Genomic DNA, 26690 nt, shown 5'->3' with positions numbered 1-26690 from the left:
ATAAAACAGAAAAAATGTGTATTGCGTGTTTTTATTGAGAACAGATAGCAAAGGATATGACAAATGTTCATGGGGGGGAAAAAATGAGAATCTCACGCTACTTGTGTCATATAATTCACGTGTCACTTATCCAGTTGCATGGTCACAAACACCAGCTTATTTTCCTAAAATATCATTAAATAGATACTTCCAGGAAAATCAACATGCATCAAAAATAAGAAATGCAGTTCCCGTGGGACTGAGTTTTTGAACTGAAGAACTTCTCCCCCTCATTTATTGGTCAACAGTCATAACTTTAATTCAAACATGTACTAAGTTCTTACATTACAATAGACAAGGCTGCAGCATCTGCAGATTTTAAAGATTCAATATTTCCCAGATACTATAATTTGCACCACAGTGACCTGGTATCCATAATGGTTAATGCCATTATCATCATAATTTTTAGAGTGAGGTTTATCAATGATGTTACCTTTCCATTCAATATGTCTTTCAAATATTTTATTTTTAAGAAATATGAACTAGAACTAGCTATAGTCCCTCCACAATATCACTTGATTTAGAATATGTTTTCAATCAAGGCTCTTTTATCCAAAATATGTACTTTTACATTCATTTTTTTTTAATCTAAATGATATTGTAAATGCCATTTAAAATCTGTATTCTATCTACTCAAGTAATGTGTGTAACTGCATTCTATTATCTCTGTTATTTTCAAGTAGGACTCATTGTTCACAATGCTATATCATGAACAAAAATGTGATATCTCTTTCTCATAAAGCAAATAAAGTAAAAGGTAAAGTAAAATGTCTCAACTTTGACAGTAGTTACCTAAGTCTCCAAAACAACCCATATATTATGGCATTCATATATTTTTAACTTGCTTGAAATCAACCCTTTACTGACCACCAAAATAATGTTTTAAAAAAATGTTCTGTCAGTGTGGTGTTCTACACTGTGGTCTCCTGGGGAAGCAACTTGAGCTCAAAAGAAACACAATGCCTAAATAAACTTATTAGGAAAGCTGGCATCATCGTGGGACGAACCCTGGACACACTGGAAGCTGTTGTAGAAAGCAGGATTATGACAAAATCGGACACCATCATGAAAACTCCCCTCCATCCTGTCAAGTACACTCTTTGTTTGCAATTTAAGCCACAGGCTCATTCCTCCACGGTGTGCTAAGAAGCGCCTCTGGAGGTCTTTTCTGCCATTGCTATCTGGCATTTCAGGGCACTTGTTAAGTTTGTTTTGAAATATTACAGTGAAATATCTGAACAATGTGCATTTATTTATTTAGATTTACATATCGATTGATTTGCCGTATTATTTATTCTGTGTTTCTGCTTCCTTGTTTTTATGTTTCTGCTACTGTAAGCTTGTGAATTTTCCCTTGAAAATAATAAAGTTTATCTAATCTAATCTAATCTAATATATAGTTTTTATATACACTCAATTAGCACATTTAAATACTGGTACATAAATAAAATGCCATGTAGTTTGTGATATCTTGAATACTTCACCTGAAGTAGATATGGATCTGACAGGTGTTTGAAGTTATTCTTGTATAATGTTTCCAAAGACTTTCTCACTTCCTTTCCTGGATATCTCTCAATAACTCTCCTCAGTTCTTGTTTGTTGTAGGCCATCTGGAAACCAACTTCTTCTTCTTTAATTCCCTGGGCCATGCGAGTTTTGACTCCCTCAAAAAATTCCTGAATTGTTGAAACAAGAACATTTTGGCAAAAGGCAAGTACAGATATGTCTTTTTTGTCACTATTTTAGGAACTTTTAACAGGACTACTTTTGTGAGTAATATTTTCTTTATTAAGATAACATTATAGAGAAGCTTTTATCTGTGGCTGCTCAGCATGATAACCATCCACTCAAACATACACATTTTTTAATGTTTGGAAAACATCCAGGATTAAATCACTTAGTCAATGAACAATTACACTCCAAATTTAACTTTCCAGCAACACATTTCTTTAACTACCTTCAAATCAGAAACTTTGTTAAACAGAACCTGCCCAATTTTCCTCACCTCCCACCCACCTATATACCAGAAGAAATATTGATCAGTATTCTGGACTCAGACAGCATTTCTGCAATATATAAAACCATTTTACAGTCCCTCCCTTTCAAAGATCCAAGAGGACAGTGGGAAAAGGATCTCTAACTCAATATCTCAGAAAAGGAGTTGAAGGTAGCAATGCACAGAATCCACTAGAGCTCCATATGTGCAAAGCATACAATTATTCAACTCAAAATTATATTACAAGTACATCTGACTCGCTTAAAATTGTCCAAAATGTTTCCAGGGCAAGATCCAACCTGCAAACATTGCAATCAAGTTCTAGCCTCACTGGGTCACATGTTCTGGACTGCATCAAATTAACATCATTCTGGACCAAATTTTTAAATGCCTATCAGACAGCCTTGGTGTCACAATCGCCACATGTCCACTAACAGCTGTGTCTGGTGTACTTCCAGATGGGCTTAAAGTGGAGAAGGACAAACAAATTGTATTTGCCTTTACTACACAATTGGCACATAGACTTATCTTGCTGAACTGAAAGAATCCTAACTCTCCTATTCTAAGTCAGTGGGTAATATATTTGAAACTGGAAAAAATCAAATTAGCACTTAGAGGATCTGTGCAGAACCTTTTCAAAACCTGGCAGGATCTAATCAATAACATTTTTTAATAAGCTTTTAAAGCCCTGAGGAAGCAGATTCTCCCACCCCACCCCCTTTTCCTTTTTTTTTCTTTTCCTTTTATCTTTATTTACTTATTAATTCATCTATTTACTTATTTTACTAGCTTTAAGTTTTACTCTGCTGGCTTAGCTCCCTTTCTCAGGGGTGGGGTTGATTCGTTTTCAATCTTATTTTTGTAAAAATTGATTTATTTGTATGGAATGTTGTGTGATTTAAATAAAATCAATAAAATAAAAGAATAAATAAAAAAATAAAATATATATATATATATCATTGCTCTCAATGGCTCCAGTCTTATGTGCCATGCAGCATTTCTTGATGTCATGCTTCGACCAGCATGCACAAGGTGCAGCTGACAAGTCTTTTTTGTTTACGATTTACCTGTGCAGATGCTTTGCACTTTTTGCTTCTGTCAGTAAGATAGAAACGCCTTGCAAACAGTAATAAACCTTTTATTTTTATTATTATTACTAGCAAAGTACCTGCGCTTCGCAGTGGCGAAGTACTGCTTTTAAATTTTTATTAAGAAGAAAAGTAAACCTTTTTAAACTGAGGGAAAATATACCAATAATTATTTGTTAAGGATCTCTTTGTATACCACGTTGTCAGTTCAGCACTCCGGTTGTAATATGACCAAGCTGTGCGAGCTTACTCTTGAGCATGCAAAGTATAGTTGGCCATGTGAAAAGCAATTTTGCCTCAAATCAGTGGCAACCTTATGTAGGGTCTGTCCCTGAGACTTATTAATTGTCATCGCGAAGCAGAGCCTTACTGGAAAATGGAGGCATTTGAATTGAAATGGGAGATCAGAGGGTTTACCGGAGATGTGAGGAATAAAAACTCTCTCCCCTGAGCAACTGCCAGTAAAAATAGTTGCTTCAATTAGGTTCTTTTGCAGACACGTGACCTGAAGTCTCATGCAGTTACAAAGTTTCTCAGTAACATTATTGGTGTCCCAACCTTCAAAATTAGATTATGCTCAGGAGTGCCTGGAGGATTCAGAGTGTGGAGAAACTCTAGCAACAGCATGTCTATTAACTTGTGGATTTTTCTGTGAGTATTTGGCGGCAGCGTCACAAAGTTGTTTCCACAAGACCGTGTTAGCTGTGGAGCTCAGCGGAGCTCAGCTTGCAGCGAATTGAAGTGAAGGAAATGAGGTGAATGGGAGGGGAGATGATGACGTGACTCCCCCCACCCGCCTTAACTTTCAATTCCTCCACAAACACACAAACACAGTCTCTCAGGTCTCAATTCTCCTTTATAAAAAATCAGTAAAGGAGAGAGGACTAAACACTAAGGAAAAAGAACAGCAAGACCGCATCAGCTGCAGAGCTCAGCGGAATGCAGCTCGGAGCGAAATGAAGTGAATGAAATTACATGAATGGGAGGGGAGATGATGACATGACTCCCCCACCTGCCTTAACTGTCCATCCCTCCACAAACACAGTCTCTCAGCATGACAAACGCCAGCGGCAGCGTGTCTATGAACTTAATTTAAAGTTAAGCTTTACACCTTGCCTTCCTATTCGTTTGCATAAGCACAGTTCTTCACCATCAATTTTAACTCTGTTACAGCAATTTTAACTTCGTTACAAAGTGATCAAAAGTCTCATTCATACCCTGCGTCTTCTCATTAAACTTGTATCTCAAGAATATCGTATTCGTCGTAGGCATGACAAACGCCAGCGGCAGCCTGTCTATGAACTTAATTTAAACTTAATGTTTACACTGTGCTTTGTTTCCGCAGTAGCTGCACTTATGAATATGCTTGTATGCGTGACTCGCTTCATATTCTTTTGCTGCCTTCTCAATTGTGTAATGAGTTTTTTGAACAGGTTTCATTCATCGAAGTGATCACTACCCAAATCGGTACTCGTGAATCTAAGATGTTTAACAGGCATTCCCGGTATTAAGTTGTGGATTTGCCTGCGAATATTTAGCGGCAGCGTGTCTATGAACGTAATTTAAACTTAAGCTTTACACCTTGCTTTCCTATTTATATGTGTACAAAGGATTGTTCAGTGTCAGAGGGTTGTTCAGTGTCAGAGGGTTGTTTGTTTTCTACTGCATCAATAAGCAGCTCGTCTTCCTCTTTATCTGAGACATCACACACTGCATGAACGGGTTTACCTTTCCCAGTCCTGGAAAATCAGTTCACGTGAGCCGCTCGGAGTACATGCATTGAAGGTTCTCAGCTGTGCTTGTGCTATCTTGTGATGTTCACGGAATATTTAATGTTAGCTCAGACCCGGCAATGCGTCTTCTCATTAAACTTGTATCTCGCAAATATCGTATTCGTCGTAGGCAGGAGAAATGCCAGTGGCAGAGTGTCTATGAACTTAATTTAAACTTAAGTTTTATACCGTGCTTTGTTTCCGCAATAGCTGCACTTATGAATATGCTTGTATGCGTCACTCGCTTCATATTCTTTTGCTGCCTTCTCAATTGTGTAATGCGTTTTTTGTTCAGCGCTCTTTGGAGCTCTTCCTTGTTCTCTGCGTACTGCGTTCACAGTCAGTTCACGTGAGCCGCTCGGAGTACATGCATCGAAGGTTCTCAGCTATACTTGTGATATCTCGTGCGATCTTGCGATGTCCACGGTTTTATTTAATGTTAGCTAAGACCCGACACTTAAAGGTTTCTCTCGCACTTTCACTGAGTTTGTTCCAAACACTAGTCTATCCCCGACTATCTCATCTTCATTTGCATAAGCACAGTCCTTCACCCGCGAATATTTAGCGGCAGCGTGTCTATTGGATTGCTGCCGACGGACGGCCTTATATGGGCAGGCACTCAATTACGTGGGAGGTGTGATAATGAGGGACACAACTCTGCCTCACATGGCGACTGAGCTGCAGGCTATGGCCGTATATATGTACAAAAGTAGGCTTCAGTTATGACCGTTATGCGTAGAATTACGACATGAAACCTGCCTAACTTTTGTAAGTAAGCTGTAAGGAATGAGCCTGCCACATTTCAGCCTTCTACCTACACCGGAAGTTGGAGAATTAGTATTGAGTCAGTTAGTCAGTCAGTCAGTCAGTCATTCAGTCAGTGAGGGCTTTGCCTTTTATTGGTATAGATTACTGTACAGGGTCCCATGTATTTTCTGACTCTTGGAGGAGAAGGGAATCTTTAAGGTTTGAAAGCCATGGACCTGCTCTTATTTCCCTTATGTGAACCTGACACGTGGCCAATGAGAGATCAGGGACTTTGGGAGTCAGATCTCAAAGATCAGTTTGCGCTACTGCGCTACTCTGTTCTGGCACTTCTCTGCTTGAGCTTTCGAGTACCAGCAGAACTGGTGATTTAAGGGATCAGTGTTGTATACTCAGGGGGCTATTCCTGTAAGTACCTGATCTGTGCTACATAGTGAGGAACATAACAAGCGTAATGCAGAAATGAAAGCAAAATGCACATTGAATTTATGCAAACAATTAAGTATTTTAATGATATTCTCATTACGATCAGTTAATATACCCCTCGAAAACAATACTGCAGTTTTTGTTTTTTTTTAAACTCGTGGCGTGCTAATAGTATAGGAACATCACATATGTTCGAAGCAGATTGGGCAGCAATGTAAAATGTGAGGTGGAGTAAGCTTACAGTATGTATGTGTGAAAATTCTTTTTGTTATGGCAGCTGCAGCTTTGTGAGCATCGTGCAGTGTTGGGAAAATAAAAAGTTTGCCTAAGCTGGCTGCATGGCAAATGTCCAAACAATAATATGTCTGATCATACATAACCTCTAAATCTTCTACAGTCCTAAATTAGATTAACCAGTTTGGCGAATTTTATGTTATTCTATATTAGATTTTTTAATGTTGAGGAATATTCTCTAAATTCTTTATAAATTATTTTATGATGCTGCTCACTTTAACATAAAATAGTAAGAAAAAGCTTGGTTTACTGCTTAATTTTTATTTGTTTATTTAAAATGACTTAAGATTTATTTAAAATGATTTTAAAAAATGCATTAAATATGTCACTAATCTTGATATCACCAATGTATACCCATTAAAGCTCTGCATTTTGTGAAGTCTCAGTAAATGGGATAGGATAATTGGTGCGCATACATTGAGCTTTTCCAAAGGAAGGCCAAGATTAGTGGTTACATAAAGGTTCAGGTAATGTGTGTATTTTTTCTTTGCCTCCTTCCGCTTGTGGTCCAGCCCAGGGATCTTCAGTTCAGAAAGGAAGTTAAAAATAAAATAGAAGTTTTCTATCATCACCACTTGAGAAGGTGTCTTCAGAGACTGTGATGAAAGGTTTTCAACTAAAAGAGAGAGAGTAAACAGTTACATTACAGTTATGTTATTCTTCATAATTGTACTGTGTCCATAATTACACTGTAACTACTATGTAATTACCTGTATAAGTACAGTGTAACTACGATTTATTACTCCGTACTTACTGTGTAATACAAAGTAACGTTATAGTTATTTACTCAGTTGTCATTGTTATTCCACAGTTTATATAACTACAATGTAACAATTTATCACTGATCCAAAAAAACAACTATGTAACAGATGTTCCATGGTCTGGACTATTGTAATGGATAACTGCAGTGATAACTGCATAGGTTTTTGATGATATTTCAAGCAGACCATGGAACATCTGTTACATAGTTGTAGTTATATATCCTGATGTTTTTATTACATTTTGAAAGTACAGATACAATGTAACTATGTAAGTACACTTTTTTTGGATCAGTGATAAATTGTTACATTGTAATTATACAAACTGTGGAATAACAATGGCAACTGAGTAATTAACTATACAGGGTAATGTTACTTTGTATTACACAGTAAGTACAGAGTAATAACTTGTAGTTACACTGTACTTATACAAGTAATTACATAGTATTAACAGTGTAATTACAGACACTTAATGTAAAGTGTTACCATTTTTTGCTTTAAATTAGCAAATTACAATGAAATTTACTATACGATAGTTTGTCCCTATTATAGCCAAAATATTACTGCATTACTTACAAAGTACATTGTAATATAACAATAATTTTGAAATCCTGAGCTATTACAAAATTGAATAAATACATTTGGTATATGTTATGTATTGTATTAAACTACATGTTTCAGAATGCCGATAGTAACCAGTAGGTGGCACCAAGCAATATACAGTTTATGTGGTGCACACTAGAGTGTTGTTGTTGGTGAATGCAATAAAGAAATGAGTGTTTGGATACTCCGCACCATTACAGAAAAAGTTTGTGTGTATTTATGAAGTGAAGTATCACACAACATAACAGTATACTTTTGCAATACTTTTGGTTTAGCATAACTGATTACCATTTTTAAACAGTTTATCAATTACAAGCAGTAAGGAGTCCTGGGTTCGCTTCCCAGGTCCTCCCTTTGTGGAGTTTGCATGTTCTCCCCATGTCTGCATGGGTTTCCTCTGGGTGCTCCGGTTTCCTCCCAGAGTCCAAAGACATGCAGGTTAGGTGCATTGGCGATCCTAAATTGTCCCTAGTGTGTGTGTGTGTGTGTGTGTGTGTGTGTCCTGTGGTGGGATGGCTCCCTGCCTGGGATTTGTTCCTGCCTTACGCCCTCTACTGCCTGGGACTGGCTCCAGCAGACCCCCGTGACCCTGTGTTAGAATATAGCGGGTTGGCAAATGACTGACATTTAATTTACAAGGTAACCAAATAGTTTTTACAACTAATTTAAATGTTAATTGCTATGAGTTATGATTATTTTCTGTGATCATTGGATGCTAAATGCAAACAATCAGAAAAGTTATTTTCATAACTATACAGCCAGTGAAAACTGCAGGTGATATCATTTCAGTTGTGACATTATATTAAATATCTTCTTGGGGTTCTAATCTGTTTGCATAATCTGTGAAATACTTGAACAAACAGGTATGCATATTGAAGTGCACTATGAAATGCTTTTATTGTATAAAATTGAATGGGCTGAAAATTAATCCTACTTTGTAATCTTTCCTCCACCAGATGTCACTAAAGTTCCTAATCATTGCAGTAGTTCTTTGTGACACTAGGTAAAGCAGTGTTTCCCAAACTCCTAATCACTGACAACACCTGATAACATTGAGCTCATTTAATTAGCTGCCATTTTTTCTCTTATTATACATTCAGAAAAGCACAGCAGCATGATTTTTAGAAATATTTTTAGATATTTAGAAATATTTCTGCTTTTGCTATAGATTTAAATGCTTAACTTTATTTTATTAATTTCATTTAACTTTGCCCTTTCTCTGTGCAGTTTTCCCCCTTTGTTGTATCTTATTAATGACAATTAAAAATGAGCAGAGCAGACACCCAGGCAAGCACCACTGAATAATCAAAGGCTGCAACTACTTTAGCATCAGACACACTAATTAGTAAATAATGGATTAATTAAACAATTAGAACAACTGGAAAAGTGGAATGAAAATCAAGATGAAAAAAACACATTTTTCCCATATAACTGCTTAGTACATTTTAATATATATCTCTATTATAAAAAACTCTTGGAAGGCTTGGAAGAAGATGATACGTGATCTTCTCGAAAGACAATTTGACGTCCCACGAGAGACACTCTAACGTCCTGCGAGACAAGGCAGCGAGACAAAAGGACAGCTGCAGTACAGGCTTTTAAATGATTGATGTACGGTGGGACAAGCAGAACATGCAGCAAGGTAGCAGCAGCAGAAAAACGGCAGCTGATCAGACCACACCTCTTTAGCATGTGTTCTGCCACCCCCCCATATATATATATATATATATATATATATATATATATATATACACACACGAGGTGTGATGAGAAAATATGGTGAATGTTTTAAAAAAAGAAATATTTATTATAGTAAAATATTTAGAACTACTAGTCGCCCTAAAAATACTCTCCTCCACTTCAAATGCACTTATCCCAATGCTCCTGACACTTTGCGAAGCAGTTCTGGAAGTTTTCTTTCAAGAGTGCCTTTAGTTGGGCTGTCATGGCTGCCTGGATGTCCTCAATGGATAGAAATTGTTTGCCTTTCATGGTCATTTTCAATGTAGGGAACAACCAGAAGTTGCACGGCACCAGATCCGGCGAATAAGGTGGATGTGGACACAGCGTAATATTTTTATTCGACAGAAATTGTCATACTAGAAGGGATGTGTACTCTCCTGGTAACCAACCATACAATCAGATAGAGACTCAGACTACGGATGCTATGAATGTAATTACTCCGATCTCCAGGCTGTCAAAAAAAAGAACCACATGCCGTGGCGTAGCATAAAGGGACTTCATTTCTGACACTGACATCCGAGGTTAGATCCCCGCGAGGGGTGCAGTTGAGTGTGTATGCCTGATAAGCCCAAAATAAGGGCGAAACACGTGTAGCGTACTCTTTGCACTATTTGACAGTAAACTATGTAACATTCTATAATCTGCTTCTCGCAACTGAGACAGCTCGTGGCGGATGTTTGCAGACTAGCAGACCAACCACATGTGTTACCTGGTAGGTAATCACCCATACAATCAGATCGAGACTCAGACTATGGATACTATGTGTGTATGTGTGTGTGTGTGTATATATATATATATATATATATATATATATATATATATATACTGTATATATACTGTATATACAATACATATGTATATATATACTGTATATACAGTATATATTTTAGCAAACTTAGTTTTCTAATTTCTGTATTGTTCCCAAAACACAGAACTTGGGAAATAACAGTTCACTTAAATAGCTCAGGAGTCCAATTAAAAACAGAAGCTGGTTTGAACAAAAACCTGCAGCCACAGTGTGCCCCCCAGGACCAAGTTTGGGAAGCACTGAGGTAAAGGCTAAGTGATGCAATGAACTTCTGTTAAACAAAAAATCATCTCTAGTACTAGTAGGAACTAAATGAAGAATGTGCATATACTCTATGCCACTCACAGTCAAATGTGTTCAAAAAGCTGTATGTTCACAATTCTCCCAAAATGTGGAAATGTGCTGCCTTTTTGACAACAAGTAGGTATTCTGCCCTTAAACTAACTTTTTGTAGTGCTTCTCCCATTTTTATCATTTCATCTTCTGTTCAAGGTAACAAGTCCCTTTCTCATTTTGCTACATTTGTGCATCTTGTCCACCAGACAACTCGCATATATAACACAAAGGAAAGGATATTTTCTAAAGGGTAAAATCACCACTGGCAAGGTAAGTGATGGAAGTAATTTAAAAGTAAAAAAACATAAACATGTTTCCAGCCTGTATGCGTAAATATAATTTTAAAAGCTGGAAAGGAATGTAGCCATGAAACAAAATGTTTAATTACAAAATTATCATGAACAGAAAAAGTGTTGTTTTATTACAGTGTCAGACAAGTAGAAGATCAAGGCAGCAATATTTAATTTGCCAAAAAACAAACACTGCTTTTCTAATATGCTATTAATATAGCATTACTGCTTGCCAACGTTACATTAATAGGACATTGAGTTAACATGGTATCTGGTTTTTGATACTAGGGTTACTTACCATAAACCTTACCTAAATTCTACCAGTCAAAATTAAATAAGTGATTTAAGAATAATAATTATTTTATTTTTCCAGCTGTCTTTGCCAACTGTCATTAACCTTTTATAATCTGAAGAATTGTTACTCATTCAGTCATTTTCCAACCCACTTTGTTCTGAATAGGGTCATAGGGGTCTGCTGGGGCCTATCCCAACTAGCATAGGGCTCAAGGCAGGAAGCAAACATTACGCAAGGTGCCAGTCCATCGCAGGGTGCACACACACACACACCCACACAACAAGCTCCCACTAGGGCCAATTTAGGATCACCAATTCACCTAGATTATATAGAGGGAATGTGATTTATAGCTGATTGGGTTCCCTTCACTGCTGGCGAAAAACCTGGTTTGCAAATAAAAGCATAGTATTAGTCAACAATTGGGATGACTTTTGGCAAATGCCTGGATTTTCCAAGAGAGAGATGGTCTTCAGTCTATCTGGAGGTTATATTTTGTATTATCCTAAAATATGGCTGCAAAACTGCCTGGCTGACTGGTTAGAGCACAATCCAGACCACAGTTTTGTAATCTTAAATCACAGGCTGTTGTTTATCCCACCTGTTACTATCCTGTAGCTGTTACCCATAATCCCTGTTTTGGGGCATCCTATAAATTTAATCATCATGCAAACTTTAAATTACCTGATAACCTATAAAAAGGTTGTATACTTAGACCAAGAGCTAAAACCAGTCCCTCAACCAGGGGCACATGTAAGAGTAACTTAGTTCACATTAACACAAATAATATATCGCCAGTTTAGAAAGAACTATGCTATTTTAAATGCTGCTTATTAAACATTTGCTCTCTAGGATGTAAAGCTGCTTTGGTAAATAATATTATATTAAGTACAAAATCTGTTCTATGCTGAAACCTGGCTTAGTAAATCTGACACTGCTCCCCTAAATGAGGCATCACCAAATGGATACTCATTCCTTCATAAATCTAGAGATACAGGTTGAGGAGGAGACCGTGTAATAATTCATTGTGACAAAATACAAATAATTTCTAGAAATTTAGGCAACTTCACATCCTATGAGCATTCATTTTAATTATTAAAACAGATTCCAACACTATTGAAGTGCTAGTCTACAGACCACCAGAGCCATATTCATTGTTCTTGACTGGATTTGGAAACCTTTTCTCTAATTTGACTATAAATTCAGATCATGTAGTATTGATGAGGAATTATAATGTACACATTGATGTGTTATTTGTTAAATTTAGTGGGAGTTTGTCAGATTGTCAAAGGTCCAACTCATAATCCTAGCCACACATTAGATTTAATTATAATTTACAAAGTTGTAATTCAAAATTAAATATTACTCCATTAAATGAATTTATTTCTGATCACTACTTGATTATGTTTTATTTGGTTCTGCCCTTACCAGTACACTCGCAGATTAAAACAAACACAATGTGGCATCTACATTGTAATTCTGGCTTCAAAATTTATAGATACTTTGAGTAAGCCAAGTGTAAACGGGGAAAACTATTTAGATCAGTTAAGTTCAAATGTAAACGTGAAAAATAATTTAGATCATTTAACATCAAATTGTAATATGACCTTGAGAGATGCTCTAGACACAGTGACTCCCTTTAAAACAAAAGTGATAAAAGCACATAGAAACTCTCCCTGGTTTAAATTAGAATGTCAAAAACTGGAGTGCAGATGGGGAACAAAAAAGCTGTAGGTATTTCATAGACAGAGAGCATTACAAATATAAAAAAGCTCTCTTTAAAGCTCACTAAAATAATAGATACCAATAATAAAAATCCTTGTGTACTGTTTAGAACAGTGGCTAATTTAACAAATGGGAATTCAGGTCTACTGTGCAAAATACCAACAGACATTAGCAGTACAGACTTTATGAACTTCTTTATTGAGAAAATTAAAATATAGGATCCCAGATCTCAGCATCACAGTGCAAACATCATAGTAGCCTGGCAAGCCCTGTCTCGCCTTGCATTCAACACTTCAGAAATTTTAATCCTGTAGCAGAACAAGAAATCTCAACTTTCATTTTAAAAGTTTAAAACCTACTACTTGTTTCCTAGATCCAGTGCCAACAAAACTTGTAAAAAGCACAATGTATGTTCTTGCAGTGCCCATTCTTAACATTATTAATAGTTCATTATTTCATAGCACAGTACCTGATGCACTAAAAGTGTCAGTCATTAAACCATTACTTAAAAAGTCGGACCTAGACCGACACATTCTTAATAACTATAGACCCATTTCAGATTTACCCTTTCTCTCTAAAATACTTGAAAAAGTAGTCGCCAATCAGCTTCAGTCACACCTTCACAATTTATTTGAGAATTTCCAGTCTGGCTTCCGCACTGGTCATAGTACAGAAACGGCACTAACACATGTTGTAAATGACATTCTAATATCCTCTGATAAAGGAAACTCCACTGTAATTATGTTGTTAGACTTAAGCACAGCATTTGGCACCATTGGCCATTCTAATTTAGTACACAGGCTGAAAAATGGCATTGGGCATACAGTCAATGACCTTTTCTGGTTTAGTTCTTATTTATCAAATTGATTCCAATATGTTCAGAAATGTGCTGACAGTACTCCATCATTATACACAGAAGTGAGGTATGGTGTCTTGCAGGGCTCAGTACTGGGACCTTTACTGTTCTCACTTTACATGCTTCCACTGGGATGTATCATTAGAAAACATAATATTAATTTTAAGTCATATGCAGATGACACCCAGTTATACCTTTCTTTTACGCAAAATGAAGTTTCTCAGATGTTGTCTTTAATTAGTTGTGTTAGTGAATTAAACGAGAGAGATGAGTGGAAGAGAACTACTTCTCTTTAAACACAGATAAAACAGAGAATTATTTTTAGGGAATGATGCTGATCACAACAATATTTTGTCATTATTTAACACTGTTGGAATTACCATTAATTTTTCTGAATCAGCCCACAATCTCTGCCTTATCTTTGACTTTACAATGTGATTTAAAGCTCACATTACAAAACAGTGCAAAACATGTTTGTTCCATCTTAAAAATGTTGGGAAATTAAGGTGTTTTGTAAATAAGAGGAATACTGTGAAATTAATTCATGCATTTATTTCTAGTAGGATCGACTACTGCAATTCGGTGTTCACTGGATGTTCAAATTGTTCTTTAAACAGCTTTTAGTTAATTCTAAATGTTGCAGCATGAATTATTATGAGAGCAAGAAAATATGAACACATAACTCCAGTTCTAAAATCCTTACACTGGCTTCCAGTTAGGTTTAGGGCAGATTTCAAAATCCTACTTTTTTACATATAAAGCCAAAGTCTGGCTTGCTTATCTGAACTTATCATTACTTACAAACCAGACCGCACATTAAACTCTCAAGATGCTGCTCTGCTTATATTTGCAAGAATTAATAAAATAACAATGGGATGTTCAGCTTTTAGTTACAAGGCCCCTAAACTGTGGAATGGTCTGCCCACTAATATAAGAGATGCCCCTTCAATCTCAGCATTCAAATCCCAGTTGACGACTCACTACTTCAGTTTATCATACCCAGATTAGAGCTGCTGATTAAATTTGCATATTACATCTCTGTGGTTAGTCATTAGTACTAAAACATAAGTAATATGATCGTTATAATTTTTTTCTAACCCTCACCTATTCTGTTTCCCTTCTCGGTACTCACTTGGTTACACTGCCCTACTGCAAAGTTGTTTGCTTGCCTAAGAAAAAGTCATCTTTGATAGAGGAACACTGGGATCATTGGTAAGAAGGGTCCTTTCAGAAGGTTGGCCAGCCCAGCACAGGCTCAGCTATGGAATGGCCAGTAGGGGGAAGGCAGCTTGATGGCCGAGGTCTCTAGGACTCTGAACAAATCTGAATCCTATTATGTGATATTGTATACTCGTACATTTTGCTCTGTACTTGTAATATAACTATTGCACTATTGTATTGTATTGAGGATTACTTGTGTTCTGTTCTGTGTATTGTATTGTATTTACCCCCTTTTTTTGGCAACTACTGCAAGCTCAACCTACTCCACACAGGAAGGACCTGGGACGCAAACCCATGTCTCCTTACTACAAGGCAGCTACCTCTGTGCCACCCCTGCAAAAATGTATTTTCAGTAGCGTTTTTTGCATTTACAGTAACTTTAACTATTTTTTGCCTTCATAGAGGCATTTTCTTTAACAGGATTGTGGGATGTTTTCCAATGGTCATGGCCATTTTGTCTGATAATAATGGCACCTGGCTGCTAAAGACGTGAATGGATCGTGATGTAATTGGAAAAATCAGGTATAAAGTATGGTGCTGTAGTGAAGACAGCATCCAAGCTTTTGAATGTAAAAATAATTTATGTGTATTGATAAATTGGGGAAGGACAATTAGCTCAGGACCTCTACTTCAGTAATTCTGACATCCCATTTTTCTCCGATGTTTTCACTATGTTTAAGACTTTCTGGCTCAGATATTTTTCAGTCCTTTTGACTATTCTTTTGCTTTACCACACTGGCTTTTTATAAACCGATTACTACAGCTTTTGTCCATTTTTGGATTTATCAGTTTTATATCTTCCAGCCATAATACAAATAGCCCTGAGAGGAAGAGAGTATTTTTTGTGGTCAGATATCAGCAAAAGGCTACACAATGGTTTAGCTGCTTTTGTGTACCAATTAGTAATTGAATTTGGTATGTTTCTGCATCCAAGTGCCTGAAACATCACCTATTTCTTTAGCATAGGAAATGGAAATACCACACCCAGCAAGATTTACTGGAGAGGAAAAAAAGTTTTTTTTTAATAGTGCAGGCTGATATATTTTTGTAAAAATAAAATAATAGATGTAGTATAACAAAAAACAAACATGAGAAAAAAATGCAACACACCCTTTCACAGTCTATCCCAGCCACTCGAGGAGAAAATCTTTAAGGATAAAGCAGTTGCCAAAGAAGAAGAAGAGTGTGAAAGGAACAAAATCAAACCACAACAGGAAAGTAAACAAAAAACTGAAAAGTGTGAGGGGGCTGCAAGACACCTGAATTGAAACATCTGAACAGCAGTAGTCCACATTTCCATCAAATTGCAAGAAGCAGCATTAATTCATGATGCAGACTGATTAAATTATAAAAGAACTAGCAAAATACCCGCGCTTCGCAGCGGAGAAGTAGTGTGTTAAAGAAGCAATGAAAAGAAAAGGAAACATTTTGAAAATAACGTAACATGATTGTCAATGTAATTGTTTTGTCACTGTTGTGAGTGATGAGTGTTGCTGTCATATATATATATATATATATATATATATATATTTACATACACACACAAACATATATATATACATATCTATACATATACACATAAATATACAGACACACATATATACATACACACACACATATATAAATATATATACATATACCTACATATATGCACACACAGCTATTTCGTATCAGTGCAATATGCTGCTTGTTAAAACGGATAACTCCCGCTCTTACGTGCAAGTCTGCGTGGATATTATGAACTATCGTATTTGTTCAAGTTCTATTTAAATTTTAAATAGAAGGAATTTTTATTTAGTCGACAGAAATATCTTTGGTAGGAATGGTAAAACAGACAGGAATATTATTCGTGAATAAATCAACTCAAACCTTAAACAACTTATAATATTTTGCTCTCCATAAAAATATATCCTGTCTAAATTATACAAGTTAGAAATAAAGTAAACGTTAAAAGAACAAACATTCAAATTTCTTTACTCTTATGTAATTTTATATAAAAAATAAACTTAGATTTTAAATATCCCAAAAGATTTTGCTCTCCATAAAAATATATCCTGTCAAAATTATACAAATTCAAATATGAACATGCTGCATAACAAAACCTAGAAATATAAATAAAATGTGTTCCTTTCAGCAATAACAAATCAAATCATTCAGTTGTCTTTGCTCATATGTCATTTTAGAGCTGGACGCCTGGCATCTTTTTGGCCACAGGTTCGTTTCTGTTTGGTGTGAGGTTCTGTGTTGTGGAGATTCTCAGGATGGATTGCAGGTGCTCATCAGTGAGGCGACTCCTGTGTGCTGTTTTGTTAGTCTTTATCACTGAGAAGAGCTTCTCACACAGATATGTGCTACCAAACATGCACAAGGTTCGAGCCGCATGTAGACGGACTTTTTGTTCTTCAAAGTCACCAAAGCGCCGTGCAAACTCAGTGCGCTCAGTTTATCAGCAAAGTGCGTTTGGGAACACCGTAGTGACGACTTGGTTTAACATTACTTGGCAACAGGGAAAGTGGGGCAAATTGCACTGGTGCATTTGTGTCTCCCATAAAAGCAGCTTCACTTGAAATCACTTTGTGATTGTGCACGGGTAAAACGTCCGCTGAAGTGTCAGATTCTTATTTAATTCTTCTGCTTTCTGTATCTTCTGCATTGCATTCAGGTTACCCTGATGTTTTGTCTCATAGTGCCGTCTTAGATTAAATTCTGTAATTACAGCCACATTAGCTCCACAAATGAGACACACGGGTTCAGTAAACATATACTCAGCCTCCCATCGGTTTTAAAGGCTCTATTTTCAGAATCAACTTTTCTCTTCAGCATCGTGTGAGCTAGCTTCGCAATAACTTGCAGCATCATAAGCTAGACTTGATTAACGGTAAGTGTTCGGCAAGGCAGCTGAAGCGCTGCATTATGGGATCTGTAGTTTATTGTGTTACCAGCGCTTCATATACCCGGGCCATTAATAACAATAATACAGTATATAAAATGATCTCGGGCGGATATAATTACACGCCGGGCGGATGTGGCCCGCCCTTGAGTTTGACACATATGGACTAAATAGAACTTGAAAAGATATATTTTTCAAATGTGATCGCAATTCAGATAGAGTTGACGCACTACAGCCTGCATGCCTCAATAAGTCATCCTCCCTCGCTCTTACTTTTTACCGTTCATCTAATGAATACACTGAGTATGGCTTTACCAAAACAATCATTGATGGCGAATAAAGTATCCATTATTCGAGTATGTAGATCGTGATATATATATATATATATATATATATATATATATATATATATATATATACATATATATATACCCGTATCGCAGCGAGAAGTAGTGTGTTAAAAAGCTAGAAAAGAAAAGGGAACATTTTAAAAATAACGTAACATGACTGTCAATATACAGTATTTGTTTTGTGAGTGTTACTGAGTGTTGCTGTCATCAAGGATTTGATTATCATTATTTCTTTCAATCAGGTTCGTATTTGTAGGATGTGTTGTGTTCAAGTTACATTCCGTGTTTGTCAATCGTTGTAAAGATGACAGGTTTCATTCATCGATTCGTTTCTTACTGCATCAATAAACAGCTCGTCTTCTTCTTTATCTGAGACCTGACACACTGCATGCACGGGTTTTTTACACTGTCTTCCTTTAGCGGGACATTGACTTTTTCCAACGTGTGCTTTGTTTCCGCAGTAGTTGGATTTATGAATATGCTTGTATGTATCAGGCGCTTCATATTTTTGCTGCCTTTTCAATTGTGTAATTCGGTTTTGTTCAGCTCTTTGGAACTGTTGCTTTTATCTGTGCACTGCCAGTTCACGTGAGCCACTCGGTGTACATGCATCGAAGGTTCCCAGCTGTGCTGGTGCCATCTCATGCTATGTCCATGGCTGTATTTAATGTTACCTTAGTCCTGGCACTTAAAACTTTCTCTTGCAGTTTCGCTGAGTTTGTGTCAAACACCACCCTGACCATCTCATCTTCCTCTCCATAAGCACAGTCCTTCACCCTTGAATATTTAGTGGGAGTTTGCTATTGGATTGCCGCTGACGGACGGCCTTATATGGGCAGGCACTAAATTACAAACGCCAGCGGCAGCCTGTCTATGAACTTAATTTAAAGTGTAGGTTTACATCGTGCTTTGTTTCCGAAGTAGCAGAACTCATGAATATGGTTGTATATGTCACTTTCGCCGCTTCTTATTGTTTCGCTGCCTTCTCAATTATATAATGCATGTTTTCTTCAGCGCTTTTTTGAGGTCTTCCTGGTTTTCTATGTACTGCGTGATTACGGGGAGGCTGATGATGTCACACGAAACTCCGCCCCCACGGCGTTGAAGCTCATCTCCATTACAGTAAATGGAGAAAAACTGCTTCCAGTTATGACCATTACGTGTAGAATTTCGATATAAAACCTGCCCAACTTTTGTAAGGAAGCTGTAAGGAATGAACCTGCCAAATTTCAGCCTTCCACCCACACGGGAAGTTGGAGAATTAGTGATGAGTGAGTAAGTGAGTGAGTGAGGGAGGGAGGGAGGGAGGGCTTTGCCTTTTATTAGTATAGATGACTGCCAAATGGCCACAGTTACAAACTTGGGTGTCTTCTAGTGGGAGGCAAGAATTAATTTGGATGCCAGAGTACCAACACAGAATATTTTTCATTGCGAGGGTTTAAGAGGAAGCACAGAAAGGTCTAAAAGTAGGAAAATTTGAGGCAAATGAGGAATACTCAAACAAAGAAATGAAGATAAAAGATGACATATATTCCATCCATCCATTATCCAACCCGCTATACCCTAACTACAGGGTCACAAGGGTCTGCTGGAGCCAATGTCAGCCAACACAGGGTGTAAGGCAGGAAACAAACCCTGGACAGGGTGCTAGCCCACTGCAGGGCACACACACACACACCAAGCCCACACTAGGGACAATTTAGGATCCCCAATGCACCTAACCAGCATGTCTTTGGACTGTGGGAGGAAACCAGAGTACCCGGAGGAAACACATGTGGGCATAGGTCTCCTAACTGCGAGGCAGCAGCGCTACCCACTGTGCCATTGTGCCACCCTGACATATATTTGTCCAAAGGAAAATACAATAGAGCAGAGATTCTTAAACTTTTTAATTTGAGGACCCAAATTAGAAAATAAGTACTATACTGGGACCTAAGAAGATAATTATTTTCATCATGACATCGGAGTTCTAAATAGACAAATAACAACAGCAAAATAATAAAGAAGTAAATGTTTTTGTTTCTCTCCAAACATTTTCTTACATAAATATTAATAAAAGAAAAAAGTGGGAGACTAACGTCTTGTTAAAGCAAAATCCATATTCCAAATCAGTTTATTCAGAAGAGGGTAATGCATCAGCTGACCACTATCCCTTTAACCATAGGGTGCAAGGCTGGAATGATTCAAGAATGGGACACCAGCCCATCACAGGATGAACACACACATACTGCACACACAATCACACAGCCCCCACACACAGAGCCACGCAAACAAGGGCCAATTCAGCAATGCCAGTCCACCTAACCTGCATGTCTTTGGACTGTGGGAGGAAGCTGAAGATCCCAGTGGGATCCCACAATGACATGGGGAGAACATGCAAACTGCATGTAGAAATATTCCCCAGAGCTTGCACCTAAAACAACGGAATACATTTCTGCGGTGAATCACTGCCAATGGAAATGCTTAGTTTAAGCTTGAGTAAAGTTAGGAGAAAAACTCCTTGGGTGTGGTGCAAGGAGAGGGCGATTTCTGAAAGCATATCATGAAAGGTCACTTAACTTTGACATGTGATTCATGGCTCCAGTTAAGGAATGAAGTAGTAAAAAATAAGTAATCAATGCAGTTTGTTTACCTTGTCTTAAACAATTAAAAAAATTTTTTTAAATGAGCTCCATCATTAACAATACATTTTTCTAAATGTGTTTGCAAATAGTTTAAAATACTCTGATTTCCATTTAGTGTAACAGTTAAATTAAACATGAAAAGGTAAATTATTCCTAAATATATATATATATATACACCATGAATACTTTATACAGGTGATAGGATAAACCTTGCTGAATAATTCAGCAAACAGTGCAGTTGGAAATGTTTAAATCTACTGATTAACATTGTGCCGAATGTCTACTGCTTGTTTTACCCTTTTCATATTTTCTGGTGTTCTTGCAGTTATCAGGAGCCAAACAAACATGTCTTTCACAATACTAGCAGATTGTCATTTATTGAACTACTTTAAAATAGTGCAACAAGAAGGAATTCTTCCTCACCAAGGTATGTTAAACTTAAAATAATATCAAAGTCCTCTTTACACCTCAGTTGCAATTTTAGATTCAATGTATGCTGCAAAGGTAAATACAAATTTAGGAACCAACCAGTTGTCATTGACCACTGAAACTTTATCTCTATATGTAAAATCCAACATCTGCCTGTCTGTCTGTCTGTCCGCTTTTCATTAGAGGACCACTACTAAACGGATTTAGTTTGGATTTTTTTTCTAGAATTTGTTTGAACATTCCAGTTGATTTTGCAACTTCTTTCATCGTGCTAAGAATCATAGTTTGCTTGCAGGAGTGATATATTCATTTATCTTAATCCGAGGCAGAGTCTGCAGGCCGATGGAGGGGGAAGTGTGACATCAGGACTGGGGAGACTGTCTACCTTTGCATTTTGCAGCATAACTTGCCTCCACTTAGATAGCAATATCTTTTTGTTTATTACTTTTGAACGTTGTTCCTGTTTCACTACTATGCCGGTGGAGCTGTGGGGAATGGGTAGTACTGTATAAAACATAGCCATGGCATAATATATACCCTCACTCTATTGATTCACTGCTCACAAATCTCCAAAAGTCACCACATCCTTCTGCCACAGTCGCTTCACCTCACAAGCCTATCTTTCATTCCTCCTTTCTTATGCATGTCTCTGCTGTCATTCCTCTCAGTTTGATTGTTTCACTGTGGTTGAGATGAAAGGTGGGGATGTTTATAATATTTTAATGCCACAGAATCAAAAGCTCTCCATGATGCATCAATGCCATTGTTTTACTTGCTACACTGCTCTAGATAGTACAATAAATAGTAGGTGGTTTATCACTTGATACAGAATTTGCTCTTAGACAAACTTGGTTAACCACACAATTAAGTGGCGACCCATCACAGATATGTCCCCTTTTACCCATAGTTTAAGAAACACTGCAATGCTACAACATTTGGAAAAAAGTGTTGGGTACACTAATACGACATAATTGCTATACACTGTCAAAGTGGTTACCCATCAGAAAATACTTACAGGGTGTAGGATATAGTCTTTGTAGAATTTTGATTTGGTCAATCTAATAGTTGGGATTTCTGGAGCAGTATTTGACATTGGAGAAAATGGTATTCCATGAAAGGGGTTAAGAGAAAGGGGAGAGATTGATGGACAAAAAGTAGGCTAAAGTTTGATCAGTAAACTCATACAGTTATTTGAGTTATCTTTGATCAGCCTAAATGGGGAGGGGTTTCTACTAATTATCTCCTAAACTGTAGATAAGTAAATGATAGATTCAGTGAATATATAATTACCTTTAAATCATTAGCTACAGATGTAAGGTGGTATGAGCTAATACTAATTTCAATCTTCAGAAGTGGTTTGTCTGAAGATTTAAAAGATGAAATGGCCAGCCATAATTTAGGGTAAATTGTGGAAGTTATCAGCCTTGCACCAAAACTGGGTTCTAGGTTAGGAGAATATAAATTGGAAAAGAGACTTGAACGTATCATGGACAAAAAAACTCTAGCTGATTCGAAATATATTCCAGCACTAGTGGAGCTAGGGAAAACTACAATAAGTTTACGAGAAACAAGAAGATATATTGCAGAGGAGTAACCATTTTTTCATTTGGCCATAACAGTAACTTTCAACTTCAAAACATAACACTGAACATTAGGACTATTAACAGAGAAGCAGGGTATTTAAGTGGATTTGGTGGAGAACTGATGGCACCAAATATTTTATACCAGTTCAGTCAAATTGTGGTGTACAGAATGCAGTAAAATGTATCTGTTCTTCCAAGGCATAAAAATGTCAAATAAAACCTTTTTTTACATTTATGGATCATACCACTTTTTTGACAATATTTTAATATTAACCATGTAGAATATTGCACTGAATAAGGCCACCGAAATATTTGTATTACTTACTGGTGTTAAATGTTGCAGTAATAAGCTTGCAGTAGGCATCATTCAGATCACGGGGCTCTTCTGCATTTCGAAAAACATTTTCTGTAAGAATAAGAAACTCTTGCAATCGACTTACAAATGGCAAAACACCAACTTTTGCTTTTTTTGCTATCTTTGCATTCTCAATATCTTTGCGTTGAGCTTCCTGAAAGAATAACATTTTGAATAGTGTTAATATTTTAGGTGATATGAAAAGATACATTTTTATCATAAATAAAATATCACAACAAAGTATGTTAATTATTTTATCATATATTTTTTGAAAGTCATTGATATTTAGTATAGGTGAAAACCAACGTTTTCCTAATACGTAGTTCCTGGGCATTTTATGGACAGGACCACCAGTTCTCTGTAAATACCATAAACCTGCTCCAGGGAACCTGTAAATCCTGGGAAACTGCACTTTCTACATCAATATGTAGAGTGGCAAATAAGGCTCATTATACCAATCTTATATTATTATACTAATAATTTTTGCATAATAGATTTGCAAAGTCTACAGCAAACATTCTTCCAGGAACTGAAAAGTAAATCAATACAAGTTATGTCTCCTTGTCAAGCTTGCATTATAAGTACAGTAAATACTGGCTGAAGGAAGATATGACATTTTACTTTGTATACTTTTATTATTAGAATAGTTTGGCATTATATTTTAAAGCAAATGTAAAATGTTATTCATAATATTTAAAACATCTATGTACATATCATGTTTTTCATTTCTATTTTACTGTATTTTTGTATGCAATTGTGTCAATAATTAATGATTTACAGTTATTGATTTTATATAACATTACAGTTAGAATGAAATACCTACAGTTAATTGATGGAAGTTGTGCTTGGCCTGAAGTAAACAGATTTTGAGCACTTTGCAGAAGAATGATGCACAAGGATTGTTCTGAATCTTATTCACATGCTGGCTTATCCTAAGTAATACATGTAGACAGCTAAACAGTTCTACTTTATCACATAAGTTAACAAAGTTTAACATGTCTGCTTCAATGCAGCCAAAGACTCCTCTTATCAGAAGGCTTGAAGCCTTATCTTTCCTGTAAGAATGAAAGGAAAGATGAGCTTACTAAATTGTCACATATTAGGCAGTTTTGTCTGGCTAAAGCATTGGGCAGAAAATAGAAAGATTGCAGGTTCCCTAAACTGCACTCTCATAGTATGACTCTGAACAAGTCGCTTATTATGCAAGTGATCTATCTGCAAATATAGGCATCCTTTCATATGATTATATAATATACTAGTTATGTACTGTATCATGAGATGGTGTTCAAGCAGACATTTTGTAAAACATTTGTTGCTTCAAAGGTTAATTTAGAAATAATTCATTTTACATCCTCATGATTAATGTTTATAATTGTTGGCACTTAACATAGGAGTCATTTTTGGGTAATAATGTGCATATTGGTTAACATCATTAAAGTATAATCCTTTACAAAAAAACCCTATAATATCCATCCATCCCGCTATATCCTAACTACAGGGTCACAGGGGTCTGCTGGAGCCAATCCCAGCCAACACAGGGCAGGAAACAAACCCCGGGCAGGGTGCCAGCCCACCACAGGGCACACACACTAGGATCACCAATCCACCTAACTTGCATGTCTTTGGACTGTGGGAGGAAACCCACGCAGACATGGGGAGAACATGCAAACTCCACACAGGGAGGACCCGGGAAGTGAACCCAGGTCTCCTAACTGTGAGGCAGCTGTGCTACCACTGCACCACCATGGCACAACCTATAATGTTTCAATTAAAATTAGACATAATCTATTACCATTCATTTCTAGAGTCTCTCAGTCAGTTTGATACGTAAGAGCATTAAAATTGGTTTTAGATGTTGTGACGGACAGCCGGGTCCCATGCCTGGCCTGGACGCCTCTGCTGCATACGTCCCGGGGGAGCCACCATGGACAGTGCAATGCCTCCCCCGGGGCGCCTGGGGGCAGCCTCCCTGGCAGTTGGTCCTTCCTCAGTCTTCCCCGTGGCTCCATGGGACATGGAGTCCACCACAGTCCGGTTGGGAGATGGGGTAGCCGCTAGGGCGTGCTGCGGAGAGCCAGCCGCCACAATGGACAACTTACCAGCCCCACCCGGAGGTGCAATTAAGACCAGCTGGTCAGGCACCTGGAGCACTTCCGGGTGGGCTATAAAGCAGGCAACCTCCCTTCATTTGTGGCCAGAATCGGGAGGAAGAGGACGAGGTTGCCTGGGAGGAAAGGTTGTTTAAGTTTGTGCTTTGTGTTTTGGGGACTGTGTTGGGCCTGTGGGATACGGGGAAGACGTGCCCCACGGCTGAAGAAAAAACGAATAAAGCCTGTGTTTTGTACACGTGCCTCTGCGTGGTCTGTGCAGGGTTGGGCGCTATATAGCGCCTATTACAATGTACAAAAGGTGGTCCTAATCCTCATCCTAGCCATTGTACGCAAAGGCATCAAAATGACCTAATTCTAAGGTCTGCACGACTTACTGATTGACCACTTAAATGCCAGATAATAAGGAGTTCAGTCTGGTGCCTAAAATGTAACAAAAGGACTTGAAGCTGGTGAGGCTGTTCAGGATCTGATGGCTTTCAAGTTGCTAAGTTCATTTACACTTCAAAGTAATATATTTAATTTACAGTTATCTGAAAGGAATAAATATATTGTATTTTTATTTTTGCAAATTAATCATCTATTATGGAGAAGAAAATAAGGAAGGAGGGACAGTGTTATTCTTAACACACTGGAAAAAATATTTCCTTACTAATTATTGGTGAATACCAGGCCTTACCAAATGAGTTGCATGTATCCCACTTGATCAAAAAAAAAAAAAAGACTGCAGAAATTGCTGTGTGCTAATGTGTACTTCAACACATCACAGCTCCTTGATGCTAGACTAGGTGGTGAGCCATTATTTCTTTTTCATGCACTGATTGATCACCTAATTATTCACTTGAGCCTATAGATATAAAAGTATGTTTCATGCAAAATATTAATGATGCTTCAGTGACTAAATAATTTTGAAATATTTTGTCTAAGACGTTGTGAAATACTTAAGAAGCCTTTTAAAAGAAAGGAAGATATCATTTAGAGATATCTAAAATACAATTAAAGATGTCTCAAAGGTGCTTCCTGTATAATCAGAGATATATCTTAAATACAATTCAATATATCTGAAAATGATTTCCTTGATATAAACAGGAAGTCCTATTGAAAAACAGGAAATTTACAAGAACTAATTTTGTGACATCTCAAAATCAATTTGGGTGTCTAAGCATAGAAAATCTGAGGGATCTCGGAACTTCTTTTGGGGTACCTGAAAAAGTATTAAATGCATTTCAGATATCTCAAAATGTATTTTAAATATATAAAAATATATTTAAAATTTAATTTTGAAAGATCTTTTATTAAAAAGTGGAAAAGGCTCAACAAAAATGATTAGGTTATCCAA

General features: G+C 37.0%; 1 protein-coding gene across 4 annotated transcripts in view; it reads right to left on the bottom strand.

Moving 5' to 3' along the window:
* LOC120537148 (exocyst complex component 1-like) overlaps window positions 1-26690 on the bottom strand; it is a 91481-nt gene that overhangs the window by 1773 nt on the left and 63018 nt on the right. The window contains exons 13-16 of one of the 4 annotated variants that reach the window (XM_039765853.1): window positions 24067-24298; window positions 23214-23397; window positions 6872-6996; window positions 1524-1715 (exon numbers count right to left, since the gene is read on the bottom strand). In XM_039765853.1, coding sequence (XP_039621787.1) covers window positions 1524-1715; window positions 6872-6996; window positions 23214-23397; window positions 24067-24298 — 733 coding nt within the window. Of the gene's footprint in view, window positions 1-1523; window positions 1716-6734; window positions 6997-23213; window positions 23398-24066; window positions 24299-26690 lie in introns of those variants that run through there. The other 3 variants (XM_039765852.1, XM_039765854.1, XM_039765855.1) reach the window with 3 other exon arrangements.

The sequence above is a fragment of the Polypterus senegalus genome, chromosome 10, assembly GCF_016835505.1.
Source record: "Polypterus senegalus isolate Bchr_013 chromosome 10, ASM1683550v1, whole genome shotgun sequence".
NCBI lineage: Eukaryota > Metazoa > Chordata > Cladistia > Polypteriformes > Polypteridae > Polypterus > Polypterus senegalus.
Note: the sequence above shows the minus strand (reverse complement) of the source record. Positions and strands in the feature narration are given on the sequence as shown.